Genomic DNA, 19781 nt, shown 5'->3' with positions numbered 1-19781 from the left:
GGCTCAGAACCATCATGGCAACTAGGTTCTGGAAATCGAGCTGCTTCGGGTTCCTTTATTCATTCAATGAACATTCATCAAGAACTGTTGTATGCTAGACATTGTACTAAGCATTAGAATATAAGAATGAGTAAACCAAAAGCCTGGCCTTCAGTTTCTCATAAAGATGAGAACGTAAAGGGGTTCTTTTTATACTTAGTCCTTGATACACCATGCCCTTTCTTGCAGCCCTGTTTAAGCAGTTGGGTCTCTAGAACGGGGCACTGCTCACCGCTGCTGGCCTGCTTGTCTGGGTGGCTCCTGAAGCTCTTAATTTCAGCCGTTCCCCAAGGGCAGATCCCTGCAGCCCTGACTGCTCACTGTGTGTGCTCTTGCAGTGTCCCAGCCCCCGACCATCACCAAGCAGTCAGTGAAGGACCACATTGTGGATCCCCGTGACAACATCTTGATCGAATGTGAAGCCAAGGGGAACCCTGCCCCCAGGTGAGTGCCCAGCAGGTAAATCCAAGCTGGGTGGAGGGAACAGGACCTGCAAAAAGGGCATTGAAACTGTCCCCTTCCCCCTGAGCCTGATGATAGTTTAAAGCAGCTGAGAAATCCATTCATAAAATGTCCACTAGGCACCTACTAGATAGAAGGTACAGTTTGGATAACTAGGAAATGTAGTTGATGAGGAATCTGGGGGCCAGAAAACTTAACTGGCTTCAGTTCATACCAAAAAGCCAGGACTAGATATGAAGTTTTCTGACTTTGAATATAACATTCTTCCCACTACTTATGTTTCCAGCATCCACCTGATGCTTAGCTTATAGGAAGTTCCTCTTCACGCTAACTTGAATCTTCCATTCTGAGTTCGTCTCTGCTTATATATGTGCATATCAAGATTTTATGATGGGCTTCCCTGGAAATGGCAACCTACTCCAGTATTCTTGCCTGGAAAATCCCATGGACGGAGAAGCCTGGTAGACTACAGTCTATGGGGTCGCAAAGAGTCTGACACGACTGAGCGACTTCACTTTCACTTTCCCTGGTAGCTCAGACGGTAAAACATCTACCTGCAATGCAGGAGACCCAGGTTCGATCCCTGGGTCAGGAAAATCCCCTGGAGAAGGAAATGGCAACCCACTCCAGTATTCTTGCCTAGAGAATTTCATGGACAGAGGAGCCTGCTGAGCTACAATCCATGGGGTTGCAAAGAGTCAGCATGACTGAACTAACACACAAGATCATATGAGATATCAGCAGACATGAATTGCAAGCCTCCTCTGGCAGGTTCTGTGTTAAATGTTGTTCCTCACACTGTTCGCCCACCTCACTGCCCTTCAGGGAAGGACCCGTGAAGGGAGGTCCTTCAGGCACAGAGATGTCAGGTACCTAACCCCAGGCCTCTGACACCCCAGACCAGGGATAACTTCTACCAAGTGATAAGCACTGGGGATGGGAACGCCCACCCTCTTCAAAGCAGCATCCACAGGCTAGAGCTTCCAGCAGCCTCATGGTGGACTTGTACCCAGACGTGACAGGCCCTCATGTACTGTGTGTCTGTCAGCAGGAGACGTGAGGTGGGCAGGGCCTCAAGGGGTTGGCACCGTGCTTCTGCCTCCCTCCGTGGGTGTGCCCGAGAATGCTGGTCTAGAGCTGCAATCCCAGAAGCAAGCAGGGCCTCTTGCCCATGAAGAAGCAGGAGTCTCCGGCAGGGTATCTTGACCTCGCTTCTCAGGGCTGGTCTTTCTCCCACAGTCCTTTGCAGGGCAGTGACTGGGATTCCGAGAAGCTGCTGTTGTCCCTGCTTCTTTTAGGCTGTGTCCTGGGCAGACACATGTCCGCCCCCCCAGAGAAACAGAGGATGTTCTAGTCTCTTCATGCTAGGGCTCAGTTTTATTAAGGCTACTTTGTACTTTAAAACTGCTCCTCTGGGGTTGTAATGTACAGCCGCCATTTTATAATCTACATCCGCTGAGCAGCGCACAGATACCAGGGGCCGTTTCACTTTGATTTAGAGTGGGTTATCAAATAATGACAGGCGGAGCAGGGCCGGCTCCCTGATGTGTTGGGGCCGATAGAATAGGAACTTGGTTTCGGGTTCCTAGTTGGAGGTTGAGAATGCTTAGCGGTGGGAATAGCCGCTGCCTCTGGATTTTAAAAAACCAGAATTGCTGCCTACTCTTCCAAAGAGCACAGTCCCCCACAGCCGCTTGGTATCTCTCACTTGCAGTCATGACTCCCAGCCTCGGTTGGGTAGCACAACTACTTTCAGGGACCTCCTCAGAAACCCACCTGGGTGGGACCCAGGACCCAGCATTTTATCAGGTGTCTGAGAAGGTCCTGCTGCGCAGCCAGGCTGGGACCCACTGGTCTGGAGGAATGGTTACGGCCCGAGTCCCAGTCTAGGGCCCTGAGATTCTGGCCTAGAGCTGGGAGCCCAGAGTCCTCCCTGCTACTCTTGGTTGTCCCTGACCCTATACAGCTTCCACTGGACGCGCAACAGCAAGTTCTTCAACATCGCCAAGGACCCCCGGGTGTCGATGAGGAGGCGGTCTGGAACCCTGGTGATCGACTTCCGCAGTGGCGGGCGGCCCGAGGAGTATGAGGGGGAATACCAGTGCTTTGCCCGCAACAAATTCGGCACGGCCCTGTCCAATCGGATTCGCCTGCAGGTGTCCAGTGAGTGCGTGGGCCAGGCCCAGGATGCCCCGCTGCTGGGTCGGTGGAGGGCAGGGTGTGGAGGGTCATTCCAGAAGGGCCGCCCACCCTTGGCCTGCAGCTACCTGGAGGATCTGCATGCCTGGCCTCTGGGCAGGGGTGCGCCTCCCCCAACTTAAAAAGGTTCCTTGGAAAGGAAGTTTCCAAACCATTGTGGAACAACCTCACTGACCCCTCCTGGCACGGGTCAGGGAAGAAGAGCCTTGAAAGATGTGTGTTCATTCAGTCTGAGGAAAGGCCTCTCCTGCCTCTCCAGGCCACCCCTCACTTGGACACACAGACCCTGTCCCTCTCTTGGGCCTTCTTTGTTCTCCCAGTTCCTCTTCTCTTTGCCCTCCTTGCTGCCACCTTCTAACCCTGCTCCGTGCCCCAGCCCAGCCATCACCCTGATAGAATGCTCCTTTGTTTCTCCCCAGAATCCCCCCTGTGGCCCAAGGAAAACCTAGACCCCGTCGTGGTTCAAGAAGGTGCCCCCTTGACACTCCAGTGCAACCCCCCACCTGGGCTTCCGTCCCCAGTCATCTTCTGGATGAGCAGCTGTAAGTCTCCAGGGCCTGGTGTTTTATTTCTATTTTAATCTTAGGGAGTGTTAAATAGGAAGGGGTCTTCCCAAGGTTAGACAACCTTGACTTGTGAGAACAGATTTAAGGTGGCCATGTGACTGAGAACACAGGATTTGCAGAGAGAGGTTGCTGGGGCTCACTGTTGAGCCTGGCTACTCTTAGCTGTGTGATCTCGAGCAACTTGTTTAACGTCTCTGGGCCAGTTTCCTCTTTTAAAAAACTAGGGCTGATAAGTGTATTTATCTAATAGAATTATTGTGAGGATTCAATGACAATATATCCAAAGTGCTTATGATAGGGCCAGACATACAGTAAGTGTTCAGTAATATTTGTGATGATGAATAAGAGCAACAGAAAAAGAAATGGGTCAGAGGACAAACTGGTTTTCAGTTGGCCAGTTGCCGGCAGGTTGAAACCAAGCCTCTTTCAATCTTTGGTTCATCTGGATCTGCTCTGATTCAGTCTTCTTGTAGGACAGAAGAGGGATTTGGGAATGAAACTTTAGATAAAGGAGTGATGGGGAGACAGGGTGTTTGGAGCAGGGAGGACAGAGTACCTCATTCAGAGCTTGTCCTGACTTAGTTTTGGACAGGGGCTCTCTGAACTGCCTGCTGTTTCTTCCTGTGTTTTCAATCAGAATAAAGGGCAGGGGCATTATGAAGATGGATAGAAGACTGCTCTCTCTGAGCATCTCCCTGGCTTCCTTCCTCCCTCCCGCCCTGAATGGATGACTTTGTGCTCAGTCGTCCCCCCCTTGCCTCATCACAGTGCGGATGTGTGGGGAAGGCAGCTGGCCACAGGCCGGAGGGTTGGTTTGTGAGCCCCTCTCAACCCCACACTGCACCAGGTTGTGTTCATGCTACTTCCTGAGCATATCTCATGACCCTGCTCTTCCATTCTCTCCGCCACCTCCCTAGCATGAGCCATCAACAGCTTTTCCTTGGGTTACAATAATCATCTGTACCTGGCCTCCCTGGTCTTTCTAAAAATGATCCTTTCATTCGTATGCCCTCCCCATCCCCACTCCCCGGTTCAAGCTGTGGGTGCTTACCTTTAGCACACACTGTTCCTGCTGCTTAGAAGCCTCTTAGCTCCTTCCTCTTCTGCCTGGTAAATGTCATGCAACCTTCAAGCCTCAGCTCAAATCCCAGGATGGATTGGGTACTCCTTCTCTCAGCTTATCCCCTTCTGTCACATGGTAAAATTAATTGATTAAATAGAACTACTTTTCAAGAGAAAGAAAAAGAAATGGTGACTTGAGAAGCAGTCGTCAGGGATAAGAAGGAGATACCTGTGAGTAAGTTGTCAGCCTTATATTTTTACAAACCTTACAGCCTAGAAACCTGGTCATTTGTGTTTACAGATACAGTGCTTGAAAAAAAATGTAGACAATGTGGTCAGCATGTTCAGCCACTCCTATGATGTTATTAATCCTAAAAAAAAAAAAAGCACACATGTTCATATTTTAACATCTCTAAAATTGGAAAGTGTCCTAAAATTGATGATATGCATCATTGATTGGTGTATATCTTACAGTTGGTGGTGCTTTTCTCCTTCTTGGGGATGAGTGGAGGTTTAAAACAAAACAGGTGAACATGCCTCCCGGTTTGGGGAACATCTGAAGGATTGTGTTTCCTCCCTCTGGCCTGGGAGCCAGTTAGATCTTCTGTGGCATGAATAGGAAATGAAAGGTGTGGTCACAGAGCATGAACATGGTTGGCAGACAGGTCTGAATTGAAATCCCACTCCCCTTCACTGCTTTTGCAACCCAAATCTTGTTAAATCCTGCTTTCTTATCTTTAAAATGGGAGTAATTCCTGCCTCAGGGTTGACAGTATTAAATCAAATACTGTGGAGCTCCTGGCCCCGACCTGGCCCTTGGTAGGTGTTGAATCACCAGAACTATGATGATTTTTGTTACTGTTATCATTACTGCTAACTTCCCCCTGTACCCCTGCTTCCTTATAGCCATGGAGCCCATCACCCAAGACAAACGTGTCTCCCAGGGCCATAATGGAGACCTGTATTTCTCTAATGTGATGCTGCAGGACATGCAGACAGACTACAGCTGCAATGCCCGCTTCCACTTCACCCACACCATCCAGCAGAAGAACCCATTCAACCTCAAAGTCCTGACCAGTAAGTGTGTGGGCCCCTGCCCGGGGCTGGGGGCCAGGGGCTGGGGACAGCAGCCCCCTGAGCCCAGACAGCCCTGGGCACCTGGACCTGGGAAGTGCCGTGTCCCCACAGCTGACCTAGACATCTTGCCAGCTCACTGTGCCTGAGTGACTCTAGCTGCTCTTTAGCCACATCGCTCGATTCTGGAGCCTAGAGTTAAATTCGGTCCTGCTCCAAATTAGTGCTTCTCAAACTCTGGTGGAGTCAGAATCACCTGGCAAGCTTGGCACCCACACCTACACCCAGCCCCTCGCCTGCCCGACAGTCCTGGGCCTCTCTGGTCTGCATTAGTTCTCCAGGTGTCCTGGGAACATGCCAGAATTTGAGAAGCACTGCTGTAAGTGGCCGTTCAGCTTCTCTCTCATGCAGTCAGCTTGACTATTTCTCCTCATTGTTTGGTTATCTTTATTTCTAAAATAAAGCAATAGCATGGAATATCTAAATTAGTGATCCAACAAAATAAATTGTGTTTGATTCTGTAATATTAACAAGTATATGCTGGACCATATGGAATCACTGTGTTTGCAAGTTGCAAGTTTATCTTTTAGTTTTATTTGTTTTCATTTTTGTTCCCTGATTGTTTGGCTGGTACCAGAGTGAATCAGCATTTCCTGACCCACTTTAGCATTGACCCACCCTTCACCAGGAGAGAGAGAAGCTCTGTCTAAAGAGTCACTTTTTGCCAGGGATCAGCCAGCCTGGAGCTTTGGCTACAAAGTCCTCAACCTGCTCAGGACATTGGAAGTGGCTGTGTTGGTTTATACTGTGGTTTTGTCACTGACCTTCGGTATAAAAGCCCCCAAAGATGTTCATTTGTCTCAGGCAGTTGCAAATGTTGCTTTCAGTACCATGGACAGAGGCCGTTGTGGAGGCGGTCAGGCAGAGGGCCCCATGTGGGGCTGGGTGTTTCCACAGGTTAAAGGAAAGGGGCTGAGCCCCGGCTTCCCAGAGTGGACCCGTGGGTGACTGATGCTGCCTCCAGGGGTGGGTGCAGGAGGCAGAGGAAAGGCCGGGGTGCTCACCCCTCTCTTCGAACACGTGGGCCCTTCTCGCCTCACTGGCCCCCCCAAGCCGTCCCACTGGTGGAGATGGGCCCCCGAAGCAGCTTCCCTCCTGTGTGCCTTCCCCTGTTGTGGGTCTTTCTTTCTTCCCCCTCTTCACGGTCCTCCCTTTTTGTTCTTCTTCTTGTCTGTTTCGCCTCCCCTTTCCTCTTTTCCCCGCTCATCTCTCTCTGCAGCCCCTTTCCTCCTCCCCTAATCTTCCCCTCCGACCTCTGCGGCTCCCCACGCCCTGCTCAGAGCTGCCTGGGCTCTGATAGCCAACAGGACGGCCAGCAACCAGGGACAAGCCTCGCTTGTTCCTCACAGGGTTGCCCAGCTTCAGTCCACTTGCTGCCTCTTCCCTGGCGTTTCTCCCCCCCCCCCCCCCCCCCCCCGGTGTTTCTTATTCTGGATCCAGGCCCGGAGAGCACCCCTGAGAAGAAAGTTGGGTTGTCTGAGGTGTCGCCTCAGTGCAAAAGGGACTGCCTGCCAGCTGGCTGAGCTGAGGAGGACAGTCTGGTCTGCCCAGGGGCGTCTGGGGCCAGGACAGGGCTGGCAGCCTCGGGCAGCAGGGGGCAGGATCGAGGCAGCACCTCCTGGACCTCCTTCAGTGCCTCGCCGGGGGCCGTCTCTCCGACCCAGGCTCGGAGTCTGCCTGCTGGGCGGGGATTGCAGGGTCAGGTGGCTGCTGCAGTCCTGGCCAGAGGCTCTCACTGGTACGTGGGGTAGAGGCAGGGAGACGGAGGTGGTGAAGAGCCTTCCTTTGTAGAAATAAGCAGTTGAAGATTTCAACAACCTTTAGAAGTTGGACTTTCCAGAAACATCCTTTTCTCTACCAGAGTTAGGTAAGGGATATTTGTCTGTGCTTCGTTTCTGGGTCCCCTTCTCCACCAAAACTCTCTCCTCCGATTGCTGAGAAATGCACTGGGCATTGGGAACAGAACCCTGTCGGCTTCCTGGAGTTCTCCCAGGGGCAGCTTTGGCTGGGAGCAAGTTCTGGGCATCCGTGCCAGCTCAGAACTGGGCTCGGTTGCTTAAAATAGCTCAGCTGTGCTCTCTGCTTTCCTGCCTGGAAAGGACACAAGCGTTTTCTTGTACCTTCAGAACCAGGTCTGGGAGTGGGAGACAAATCAGACAAGTTGGGACAGCTTCAAAGACTGTTCTCACCAGGGGTTTCTTTCACAGTCTGCCCACTGAGGAAGAAATAAATCTCATCACAGCCAATTTTTTATTACCTGCATTAAAGGATGGAGAGAAAGGATCTGATATAGAACACTGGGCAATATAAAATTATTTTAAAATCTTGTCTTGGGAGGTAGTCAAAGACAGTGAAGTGGGAGTAACAAAGAGATGCATGTCCCACTTTGGTACCGGGTGCCTCCCGGGGACAGGAGTCAGCTGTGGTGAAGGAGCAGGGCTGTCCTTGAGTCAGGCCAGAGAACTAACCCTGCTTCCTCTGATGTCTGTTGTCTAAGTGACCTTCTAGGAGGTGTCAGGAAGTCTCCCTGAATTTCTCAGATGTGCTCCAGAGTCCACAAAGCGTGAGGTCAGTTCTGAGCATGGGCCCTTCCGTCACAGCTGGTGGCACCAGAGCGTGGGGCTCCCCATCCTCCGAGGCCCAGCCACCGCTCCTCTCGCCCCATGCTGCCCTGTCTCTTCATGCCAGTGAGGGTCAGTCTCCACCTTTACCTCCAGATAAACCCAAGCCACCTTCCCACACACAGGCAAAGTCTTTTACAACCAACACACCCCTTTTTAAAGGATGGTTCTGAATAATGAAACTCCTTCTAGTGGATATTAAGCAACTCTGGGATGCAGAGCAATGCTGGTGCTCCTGTTGCCTCCCCACCATGAGTTATAACAGGATTTGATCTGTCTTCCAAGATGCAAATGCTCTGGCAGCCTCTCCTCCCTCAGGCTGCTGGGCTGGGTCCAGGCTTCTCGGGCCGTCTGCTTGGCTTCCAGTCGGCTCTCCCATCCCTACCCTCTGTTGGTGCTGTCAAAACTTGAACTGGTGTCTGGAAGGGGACACTGGTAGGAGAATGAAAACCTCCTTAAGGATGTTGGCATGATTATACGCCCCATTCCAAAATGTCTTTTCAGTTGAGGATTAAATGCCCAAAGGTTTTCATTACCTAACATCAGAGCCCACTGGTCTTGTTCCATAAGGAATGGTTTCATCCTAAGTTAGTCTAGAGAGCTTTGGACCTTTATCTTGTTAGCAGGCCTTTCCCTGTTCTAAATGTAGAACTCACAGCTCATGCATGCTCTCCTGTCCCAGGCTCCCTTTCTGAGCCTAAAATCCGAAGCTCAGCCTAGCTGTCCCCCTCTCCCTGAACCACTGCTCCTCCTTCTGAGGAGGCGTTTCTGCCAACAGACTCAATGTGGAGACCAGGATAGTGCCCGTCTGGGCAGGCTGGGAGTTCTTGATGCTGGTCAGTGCACGACTGCTGGGCACTGCCGAGGGTCCTCTGTCCCCTTCTGTTGGTGACCTGTCTCTATCTTCTCCCCTCGTTTACCCCCCACCCCTTGCGAGTTGGCTTCTGCCCAGGTGGGGCTTGGCTCTTGCCCCAGGGCTCACTAACACTCCTTTCTCTTTAGCGACCCCAGGAGCTGGCCTGATCCAGAGTCCTGGGAACAGAGGATTTTGGCGGAAAAGAGTTGTTCAAATTGCTACAGAATACCACTAATTCATATCTCATTTGTTTGAAATTATAGTATGACCAAGCAATTAGAGGTCATGCCTAATTTCTTTATTAAAAAAGAGACTTATTATTGCCTTCTTTTGCAGGATTTAACCTTTTCTTCCCTTTTGGGAGCTGTTTTGTGTTGCTTGTTCTTCACCAAGCGTATTTCCTTTCCAAATATGCTGTGTGTTTCCTTTGCAAAAGACCACTGGTGCTCCCTGGTTGTTTTGTGGCTTTGCATTTCTGTTGTTCTCTCCCGTTTATGCCTCCTTGACCTCTCCGTGGTCCCTGTTTGCTCACCCTCTTTTGTTTATTGCAGACCACCCCTATAATGACTCGTCCTTAAGAAACCACCCTGACATGTACAGTGGTGAGTTGCCGTGGTAACCTTGGGAGTAACCTTGCCTGTCCTAACCCCAGTTTGCCTAACTCAACTGATACCATGTCATTAACTCATGCCGGGTGCCAAGTCTTAGAGTTGGCCAGGTCAGGGTACCAAGGAGACTCCTGCAGAACTGGGAGGAAGGTGGCCAGTGCAGTAGGTGGAGGTGCTTATGTGATGGTGTGGTCTCCTCAGAGATGCCAGCCTCCAGTTGTGAATTCTGGGCAGTTTGACCTACCTGGTCAAACCAGGGTAGGACTTCAAAACAGCTTCTCAGAGGTTCAGTAGAAACTTAGGAATCAGTGGTCGGTAGACAGAGAACATCTGAAAATAAGGGAGTTCCCACAGTCAGGAGGAGACAGGAAGTCTCATTTCTATCAGTGGCTTAAAGAGCACAGAAAACTTTGTAGTGTTTGTTTAGCCAGGTTCAAGAGTCTGGATGTGAATTACCTGCATTGTGCTCTAGCCTTAGTCACTGGGGATACATTTCACAGGTCCTGTATCTCTTTAAAAGTCACCTGGGAAATAGGAAGAAGAGTCTTGCTCTGAGTTTTCTTTCAAGGTAAGTATAAATGAAGTTGGACCATCCATTGCAGTCTATCACCTGATTCTCTTCCCTCCTCTGGAAGTGCACTCAGATCCAATCCCCACCCCCTCCGCCACACACTTGCAAGTCATGGAACAATTTCCATGAGGCATATTTCTAACTCATCATACGACTGGTTGCTCAAGCTGATTAGTAGAGTAATTGGCTGTTTCCACACCTGAGCTACCCCCCAAACATGGCTCAAGGATGTCTCGTTTTCCTTGAGCAGGCAGAGGAATCGTCATTTGCTGGCTCTGGAGCCACAGCTGCTCCCAGCATCAGTTATGACTCAGAGCTAAGGCTGCAGGTCCCCAGGGGGGTCACTGTGGGCTCACATAGATAGGAAGTGTCTGTGTTGTGATGTGCTAATATAAACAATGATCGGTGTCTGGAGTGGGGGAAGGGAAGGGGGAGTGAGAGCCAGGGAGACAGGCGAAAGCTTTTCCTTGGCATCGAGCCGCCAGAGCCACGCTGAGATCCTACCAAAGAGATTTACTGCCCGAGAATGCAGGGGACCTTTGTTCAATTCTGGGCACTGCTTTCAAAATAATGGGGCCAACCACCATTATGTCAAGAGCCTGGGAGCGCTGGTGTGAAATGTGCCTTTTTCTAAATTAGATTTTGGATAATCTGTTATGGAAGTAGTCTTTAGGTTGGAGTCTGTAGAAGCCAGTAAGCCTCATAGAGGCCATCTGGTCCAAGCTCCTTGCTTTATAGAAGATAAACCATTGAGGCAGACCTGTAAAGTTGTTCTATCAATGATATGTTTGAGTGATTCTAGCCATTTAATAAACTAGTTTGTGACCGATGGTGGATAGTATTATGAGTAAGCAGGAGTTATGAGAATCATCCAAGGCTAGTAAACTAAGCAAAGCTCATGGGAGCTCACAGGATAATTAGCTTCATCTCCTCAACCCAAGGTGGGGCTAACCAAGTATGACCCGGGCTAGAAAGGGTGTAAAGTCAAAAGTGAGGCACCTGCTGAACAAAGGACAACTAGCTCAGTTGCTTCTAGAAGAAAACAGAAGGTGAAAAGGAAGGAGAGAAGATACAGTCCTTCCTTGAGTTCCTGGACAGAGGCACAGTGTGATGAGTAATGCCCAGTGCCCTTCTGAGCTTAGATTTGAAATATGACCCTTTTGTAACAACAGGGCCAGCCCGTAATCACACTTTTCCTAGAGTGGTTTGGTATCCTGTGAATGTGTGCCAGATGTCCCCTGACATGCTAAGTAGCAGGGGGAAGCTGGTCTGAGATGGTAACTTGCCACTTAGAATTCATCCAGGCAAGGAGACAGTCTGCCTGGAATTATCTCAGGCTCTAAGACATGCCATCAAGTGACCTTGGGCAAGTCATTTAGTTTGTTGGAACTTTAATCTCCTTATCTGTAGAATGGGTATATTACCTGCTCCAAAAGATTGTTGTGAAGATTAAATAGGATAATGTGCTTATGTCCCTAGTGAGATGTGAAACAGATCCATGATTAATAAATGTTACCATTGTTGGTGTTAAAGAGGATGGTTTAGTGTTGACTGGGTCAGGCACGGTTGTTCTTTGCTTCTGAAATTAAGAGGGACATGGAGGAATTGTAGAGAAGCTTAGGGGAGAGAGACAGGCACAATCACAGGAAGAAAGTACTATGGAAGGAGAAATTGTAGGGCAGACTAGAAAAACGAAAGCTTTTCCAATTCTCAGCTGTGCTGAGAGCAGGGTAAGAACAGAGCCCCAGCTCCTGCGTGAGGGGCTGGGGGTAGATCTTTGGGAGAGATTTCTTGGCAGTGGAAGGTATTAAATGTTACTAGGCAAAGAGTTTTGCTCATCTTCTGGGATTGCTTGGTCAGCCGTTTCTAGAGCCAAAGAGGTGGTGAGATGCCAGGAATCCAGCCGCAAGTTCTCAGTTCCGAGAACTGGAAGCAGCAAGGGTAGGATGGAGCCACCCCTAAAAGCTGTGTGTGGCGAAGGTTTTCAGACACATCTGATTCACTGAAGTCTCTTCTGCTGACACGCAGTCCTTGACAGAGACAAGCAACTCGGGTTTCTGTTAGTCTTGCCGTGTCCTCTTGCAGGAGACTACTGAGGCAATTTTCCTTGTCTCTATAAAGCCAAGGTGGCTGAGGCAGAGGATCTCCTGACGTGCCCCTGCTGACCAGATTCCCTGGAAACCCATGAGTGCACTCTTGCACCGCAGCAAGAGCAGCAGAAGATGGACTACCCATGACCTCGAGGTCAGATGAGCCCATGTGGGAAGCCGTGAGCCTTCAGCGATGTGAGCGTTAGCAGCTGGATTCTGAGTTTATTCAGATAGGAGGTCTGACTCCAGCCTTGATGATCAAGGAGAATGAGAAAAGCATCATCACGCTGGAGAGGCTGGATGCCCCCCTCTGAGAAGAATCCTGTGAAACACTGTCATTTCCCATCGCACACAGCTCGTAGAGTTCGCCTTTGTCTCTAGCTCTTTTCCTGGGACTGTGTCTCCCAGGAAAGGAGTGAGCTACCCTCCCTTGGGAGCAGTGGCTCCCAAAGGCACCAGCTGGATTATCCTTCATAAAATTTCCTGTAAATCCCTTTCATGTAAGGGGACATTTCTTCACAACCTCCCCTTTGAGTCCAGCCTTTTCATCCCTTAAAGATCCCCGTGTGTCACCCTGACTCCTCTTTAAGCTTTCAATGGCCTTAACAGTCCAGTTGAGATGTCTTTGGAGCCTCTTGACATCCAGCCTAGCTTCTGTTTTTCCAATTTGGGAGAGAAGGATCTCCCCAACTTTACTGAATAGCCATCGAGGAGAGAAGGACTTCTCAGCTGAGATGGCAAGAACAATATTTGAGGAAAACATCATGGAATAGCTTCACCAGAGAGGCTCATTAAAACAAAAATATCTTTCTCCTTTATCTCTTTTGCCCTTGAATTTTGGTATTCTTTGGTTTGAGTAAGAAAGATCTTCCCAAAACTGACTGTCAGTAGTAGGAACAAGTAGGGTATCAATCTTTAAAGAGAGAGGCAGTATAGAATAGATGCTGCAAGTCAAGCTTTGGCACTAGTGCTTCAGAATCCAATCATAACTGGCCTGTGACTTTGGCAAGTCTGTTGACTCTGCTGAGCCTCTGTTGGAAAATGAGAGGCATGCCCCCAGGTTTGCTGTGGTTTTCAACGTGATGATGGGGGTAGAGATGGAGCCGAGCCGGTGCTCGGCCCACAGTGAGCGGCCAGGTGGCAGCCCTGACTGTGACCTCTGCCTTTAAGATACTCTTCCCTGTATTTTTGAACTTTGGCCTGGTTCCCAGTGGCTTCTCCTCCTTTGGGACGACTCTGTGGTTGCTAGCCCGCATCCTGTAAATGAAGGATGCTGTAGCCTTTTTATAGGCCCAGCTGCAGTGTGTCCAGGAAGCCACAGGGGACCTCTGTGCTCACTTCCCCTTTTTCCATCCTGAATGCTTTGCTGGTCATGTGTGCTTACAGGGCTACATGCTAAGATGTGAATTAAATGTCCACAGGGTCACAAATTGGTTTCTGCAGGTTTGGGTCCCACATGGAAGTAATATGCTGACTGAACTTCCATGTAACCCCACGGTTCCCAGCTCTCAACAGATTCACTAAACTGGCACCAGAGCCTCCTGTCTTCAAATCTCCTTCTCCTTCTGGTGCCCCTGACGTTGTGTTGTCTGACCATTTGGGCAATTCCAGGTTGATGGGTGGGAGGAAGCTGCTGCTTGGCATCAGGCTTCTTTGGTACTGAGAGCTGGATGCGATTACAGTTACAGATGGTAACCGATTAACCACATAATGGATTAACCCCTTCAGTAGCCACTGTTGTATATGTGTGTGTGCTGGTGGGACAGATGAGAACATCTACATAGAGAGATGACATGGGGTAAACTGTTACCTTCTTTTTCTTCTTTTCTCCTCTTGAATTCATTCATTCTGCAAACATTTACCGAACACTTGCTACATGCCATGTATTGTCCCAGCAGACTAATTACCTCCACGTATGTTTCATCATTCCTTCCCCTTGATAAAAGGATAAAATACCTGCCAGTTCTATGACACACCCTCCCCTGATGGCTGATGGAGAGAAGCTAGGTGCCCGTAGGACAGGAGCCCCACTGTGCCAGCCAGACCCCAGCTAGCCCATGAGCCCAACAGGGGCACTGAGACAGGGCTCCCGCCACCCTGTCCTCATTCCACCAGCACCCACTAACTGAACCCAGCCCTGCCTGGAAGCATGCCCGCTCTCACTCCAGGCACCCATTAACTGAACCCAGCCCCGCCTGGAAGCATGCCCGCTCTCACTCCAGGCACCCAGTAACAGTACCCGCCCCCCCCACCTGGAAGCATGCCCACTCTCACTCCAGGCACCCAGTAACAGTACCCGCCCCCCCCCACTTGGAAGCATGCCCGCTCTCACTCCAGGCACCCAGTAACAGTACCTGCCCTGCTTGGAAGCATGCCTGCTCTCACTCCAGGTACCCAGTAACAGTACCCACCCCCCCACCTGGAAGCATGCCCGCTCTCACTCCAGGCACCCAGTAACAGTACCGCCCTGCTTGGAAGCATGCTCGCATTCTCACTCCAGGCACCCAGTAACAGTACCCACACCCACCTGAAGCATGCATGCTCACTCCAGGCACCAGAACCCGCCCCACTGAGCATGCCCGTTCTCACTCCAGGCACCCAGTAACAGTACCCGCCCCACCTGGAAGCATGCCCGCTCTCACTCCAGGCACCCAGTAACAGTACCCGCCCCCCCCCACTTGGAAGCATGCCCGCTCTTACTCCAGGCACCCAGTAACAGTACCCACCCCCCCCACCTGGATGCATGCCCACTCTCACTCCAGGCACCCAGTAACAGTACCTGCCCCCCCGCCTGGAAGCATGCCTGCTCTCACTCCAGGCACCCAGCAACAGTACCCACCCCACCTGGAAGCATGCCCACTCTCACTCCAGGCACCCAGTAACAGTACCCGCCCCACCTGGAAGCATGCCCGCTCTCGCTCCAGGCATGTCTGAGGGCTCCCAGACCCTGGCAGCCCCACCACTCCTCCAGCTGAGTCAGAGACCCATTAAATCCATGGGTAGGCCCAGCTTGGATTTATATTTGTAACTCTCCTTGTTGACAGTCATACGCCTTTTGAGCAAAGGTGACCCCTCCAGTTTGTCCTTGCTTTGGGGTTCCTGGTTAGAGAACCCTTGTTCTTCCTCGTCCCATCTCATTCATTTCCGTAGAACCGTGCAGAGAGCTCTAAGGGAGAGGTGAGGCTCCAGTAAGGTGGGGTCTACTGCGCTGGGGTGTCCCCAGACGTGCATGACCCCTTCCACAGGGAAAGAGCCACCCTGAGCGTGTCGCCTCTCTGAGCCCCTGTCCTTGGAAAGCTGTGTGTGTGTCACTGATTGCAGGCCCCAGGGCTGCTCCAGCCTGGTTGAATGGTGGAGCGGCTCCTCCATCTTGGCTGCGCTTGCCTCTCACCCCTCCCTCAGTCTCTCACATCCAATTAACACCCTCCTCCCAGCCGTGCCAAAGTCATTAGTGAAGCAGCAGAATGGTTTTTAGCCCCACAGTGATTTCCTGTCATCCCTGTTCATTAATTCTCCTCCTGTCTTTGCTAAACCATTAATAATGCTCCTTGCATCTCTGACTGTTCATCTGAGTCTTTGTGGCTTTATCCCAGCTCCTTGTCTCCGGGGTCCCAAAGAGCAGGTTGTCTGTCCTGTGGCTCCAAACTGAGACGGCTTCCCTGGGGCCACCCCTGGCCTCTGGATCCCAGCACGGGATGCGCAGGGAGTGGACTGTCCCTGACCAGGCAACCCTTGCCCCTTCCAGGGCCGGAAAGGCTTACTGAACTGGGGGGACGCTGGGCTCCTCTTGGCAGAGCCTCTCAGAGCTTAAAGCTGCTCACACACATGTGCGGGTGGGGCCGAGGAGCCCCGCGCTTCCTAACACACCTCTCTTAATGATGCCCCGGCCCCTGGGGTGGTTTCAGCGGTGCGGCAGGGGGCGGGGGTCTGAGGCTGGTGCCTCTGCGGCTAAGGGCATCATCAGGAGGGCACGATGACCTTTCTCTCTAGTCCAACAGCTCGGCCCAGCTGGGACAGCCCTCTGGGCAGTAAGCTCACAGAGCTTGTTCCATCCTGTTTCAGCCCGAGGAGTTGCAGAGAGAACACCCAGCTTCATGTATCCCCAGGGCACTGCGAGCAGTCAGATGGTGCTGCGTGGCATGGACCTCCTGCTGGAGTGCATCGCCTCTGGGGTGTACGTACGGTTTGCACCCCTGCTTCTGCCCGCCCCCCAGGAGGATGGGTTGGGGATTTGTGCATGCTCTGTTGTTGCAACATTTTGCAGGGGGTGGGGTGGGAGAGAGAAGCAGACAGCTCCTAATGAGGACGCTGCCAATCATAGTCATCCCATTCTGGCTGCCTTTCTTTCTGAGATAATGAGGAGGGGAGGTAGCTAGGCTTCCTGTATGTGTGAGACCCCCTTAGCTGAGTCCTTTGTGTGCCCTATGGCTGAGCATCCCCTCTGCACAGGAGGGATCAGCTCTCGAAGGACATGCATCCTCCTGAGCCCAAGTAACCGTAAGGACACCCAGGTATCCTGGGCTCCACACAGGTGTGGCACAGCCACATTTAGCCCCTGTTTCTTGCTTGGTCTCTCTTAGCCCAACACCAGACATTGCATGGTACAAGAAGGGTGGGGACCTGCCATCCGACAAGGCCAAGTTTGAGAACTTCAACAAGGCCCTGCGCATCACCAATGTGTCCGAGGAAGACTCTGGGGAGTATTTCTGCCTGGCCTCCAACAAGATGGGCAGTATCCGGCACACGATCTCGGTGAGAGTGAAGGGTACGTTGTGCGCATTTCTCATTATGACGGTCTTCCAGCCCTCGACTCCACGGCCACCCCCCCTCGGGGTGGGTGCGTGAGTGGGGAAACACCAGCACGCTGATGAGTGGCAACAGTGACCTGCAGGAGTGGCGTCACCCCCCGGGTGTATGTGCGTGTGTCAGGGCAGGAAGGAAGGGGAGTGTCACAGGTGGAGACTCCCCCACCGTTGCCCTCCTCCCCTGAGTGCCTGGGGCTCTCTCAGCAGGTGCACTCTCTTCTGTGGCCCGTTTGGATGACCCAGAACCTGTCTTTCATTTCGCATTCCCATTCATGGTGTGTTATCTTAGCCCTATGCTGTCTGTGTACTTGAACGTGGTTCTTTTTAAAAATGGGGAGGGATCATGGCCTGAATTATTTTTCCTGAGCTGTTGTCAGCAATGGAGCACATGTCTTTGTGGGTCCCAGCCATGGGGCTGGGGGGTCCACCAGTCACTTCTCAGTCTGAATGGCGGGGCTGAATGGATGATCAGGGTGATGAGGTTGAATACCACAGAGCAAGAACTTTCTTAGCACATGCTCATTGACTTGTGACCTTGGTTTCAGCACCACACTCAGAATAGGGGTGCTTAACTTTTATTGGGGTTTCAAGATCTTTGAACTCTGAAGGACCCTCTTCTCAGAAAAATCCACATATTCACAAAATTTCCAAACAGTTGGAAGGAGTGGCCAGCTAAGAGCTTCTGCTAACCAAAACTCAACGGGAAAAGAATGAACAGCACGCCTTTCCTAAGTGGTCTGATCTTGCAGCAACAACAGTGGAAATCCAGAGAGGCCAGCCCCTGCTACTTTACCACCCTCCCCGGCTTGAGCCCTTGGGCACACATCAGGAGTGCCTGGGTAGCTTGCAAATCATTGCCACCTGGGTTTCCCCCGGGGATTCTGACTTAGTAGGTTGAAGATGGGCTCTAGCATTCATGTGTTTTAAAAGCTCTTCAGGAGGCCCCAGTTTAGAACTCCTGTTCAGTGAACTTGAAATAAACCAGTCCGCATCTGTAGTGCCAAGTCGACCAAAGGTCTGGACCGTCATCCCATCAGGACGAGCCCTGGGCAGGTGGTGGGGGCACGGGGCTGGCACTCGGGGGCTCCTGCCTTCCGAGAGGGAGCCCACTTGGTTTCCTCTGCTTGCTTGTGTCATTTGACACCCTTGCCTATGCCTGTCCTTGTCTTCCAGCTGCTCCCTACTGGCTGGATGAACCCAAGAACCTCATCCTGGCTCCTGGCGAGGATGGGAGACTGGTGTGTCGAGCCAATGGGAACCCCAAGCCCACGGTCCAGTGGATGGTGAATGGGGAACCTTTGCAATGTGAGTAACTGCCACTGTCCTGCCTGTCTCTGCTCTCCCTCCTGGGAGCTTCCAGCTCCCCACCCCCGTGGGCCAGCTCTGTGCCCTCAGAAGTGAGGGAGCAGCCCACCCTTTGGGCCCTTCAAGAGGGGGGAAGCCTGCCTCCTTTGTGTGCGAGAGAACAGGAGGCCCGTGCCCATGTTTAGGGGATTTCTGCTCCCTGGGGCTTCTTCATAAATTTCTGCTTTCTGCCCTTAATAACTGACGAGCTCAGTCCAAGAGCTGGGGACCTCAGCTGTGTCCCTGAGATTATTGGCTCTGGGACACGGGGCTCAGGAGGTAGAGGAGACCTTGGTAGCTCATTGCCATTGCCCCCCACCAAACCCCTCCCTCTGCAGAGGGTATAAAAGAGGCAGGGTTGTGTGACAACATGAAAGATACGGTCAGAAATGAGGGGAAGCCCCTAGGAGAGCAGCGATGCGCGGTGCAGTTACTGAGTGCACACTGGCCTCCAGCAAGACTTAGTTCCACCCAGATGCAGGGGTGCGTGGCTCCAGGATCCTTCCGCCAGAGGTCTTGGTCAAAGTTTCACGTCTGAATTCACTCTAGTTGCATTTACTTTTTTAAAAATAACTTTATTTATTTGTTTTTGGCTGCACTGCGTCTTCATTGCTGCACAGGCTCTTCTCTAGTTGTGGTGAACAGGGGCCCCTCTCTAGCTGTGGTGAGTGGGGCTCCTCTCTAGCTGTGGTGAGTGGGGCCCCTCTCTAGCTGTGGTGACTGTGGGCCCCTCTCTGGCTGTGGTGACTGTGGGCTCCTCTCTGGCTGTGGTGACTGTGGGCCCCTCTCTAGCTGTGGTGAGTGGGGGCTCCTCTCTATCTGTGGTGAGTGGGGCTCCTCTCTAGCTGTGGTGACTGTGGGCCCCTCTCTGGCTGTGGTGACTGTGGGCCCCCCTCTAGCTGTGGTGACTGTGGGCCCCTCTCTGGCTGTGGTGAGTGGGGCTTCTCTCTGGCTGTGGTGACTGTGGGCCCCTCTCTAGCTGTGGTGAGTGGGGCTCCTCGCTCGCTGTGGTGACTGTGGGCCCCTCTCTGGCTGTGGTGACTGTGGGCCCCTCTCTGGCTGTGGTGACTGTGGGCCCCTCTCTGGCTCTGGTGACTGTGGGCTCCTCGCTCGCTGTGGTGACTGTGGGCCCCTCTCTGGCTGTGGTGACTGTGGGCCCCTCTCTGGCTGTGGTAATTGTGGCCTCCTCTCTGGCTGTGGTGACTGTGGGCTCCTCGCTCGCTGTGGTGACTGTGGGCCCCTCTCTGGCTGTGGTGACTGTGGGCCCCTCTCTGGCTGTGGTAATTGTGGCCTCCTCTCTAGCTGTGGTGACTGTGGCCTCCTCTCTGGCTGTGGTGACTGTGGGCTCCTCTCTAGCTGTGGTGACTGTGGGCCCCTCTCTAGCTGTGGTGACTGTGGGCTCCTCTCTGGCTGTGGTGACTGTG

General features: G+C 52.0%; 1 protein-coding gene across 21 annotated transcripts in view; it reads left to right on the top strand.

The window, feature by feature from the left end:
* NFASC (neurofascin) overlaps positions 1-19781 on the top strand; it is a 195377-nt gene that overhangs the window by 126909 nt on the left and 48687 nt on the right. For 17 of the 21 annotated variants that reach the window (XM_070474614.1, XM_070474617.1, XM_070474618.1 and 14 more), the window contains 8 exons: positions 378-483; positions 2468-2664; positions 3120-3242; positions 5235-5405; positions 9491-9541; positions 16271-16382; positions 16789-16973; positions 18187-18318. In XM_070474614.1, coding sequence (XP_070330715.1) covers positions 378-483; positions 2468-2664; positions 3120-3242; positions 5235-5405; positions 9491-9541; positions 16271-16382; positions 16789-16973; positions 18187-18318 — 1077 coding nt within the window. The remainder of the gene's footprint in view (positions 1-377; positions 484-2467; positions 2665-3119; positions 3243-5234; positions 5406-9490; positions 9542-16270; positions 16383-16788; positions 16974-18186; positions 18319-19781) is intronic. The other 4 variants (XM_070474620.1, XM_070474619.1, XM_070474630.1 and 1 more) reach the window with 1 other exon arrangement.

This window comes from Odocoileus virginianus, chromosome 11 (assembly GCF_023699985.2).
Source record: "Odocoileus virginianus isolate 20LAN1187 ecotype Illinois chromosome 11, Ovbor_1.2, whole genome shotgun sequence".
In the NCBI taxonomy this organism is placed as follows: Eukaryota; Metazoa; Chordata; class Mammalia; order Artiodactyla; family Cervidae; genus Odocoileus; species Odocoileus virginianus.
Note: the sequence above shows the minus strand (reverse complement) of the source record. Positions and strands in the feature narration are given on the sequence as shown.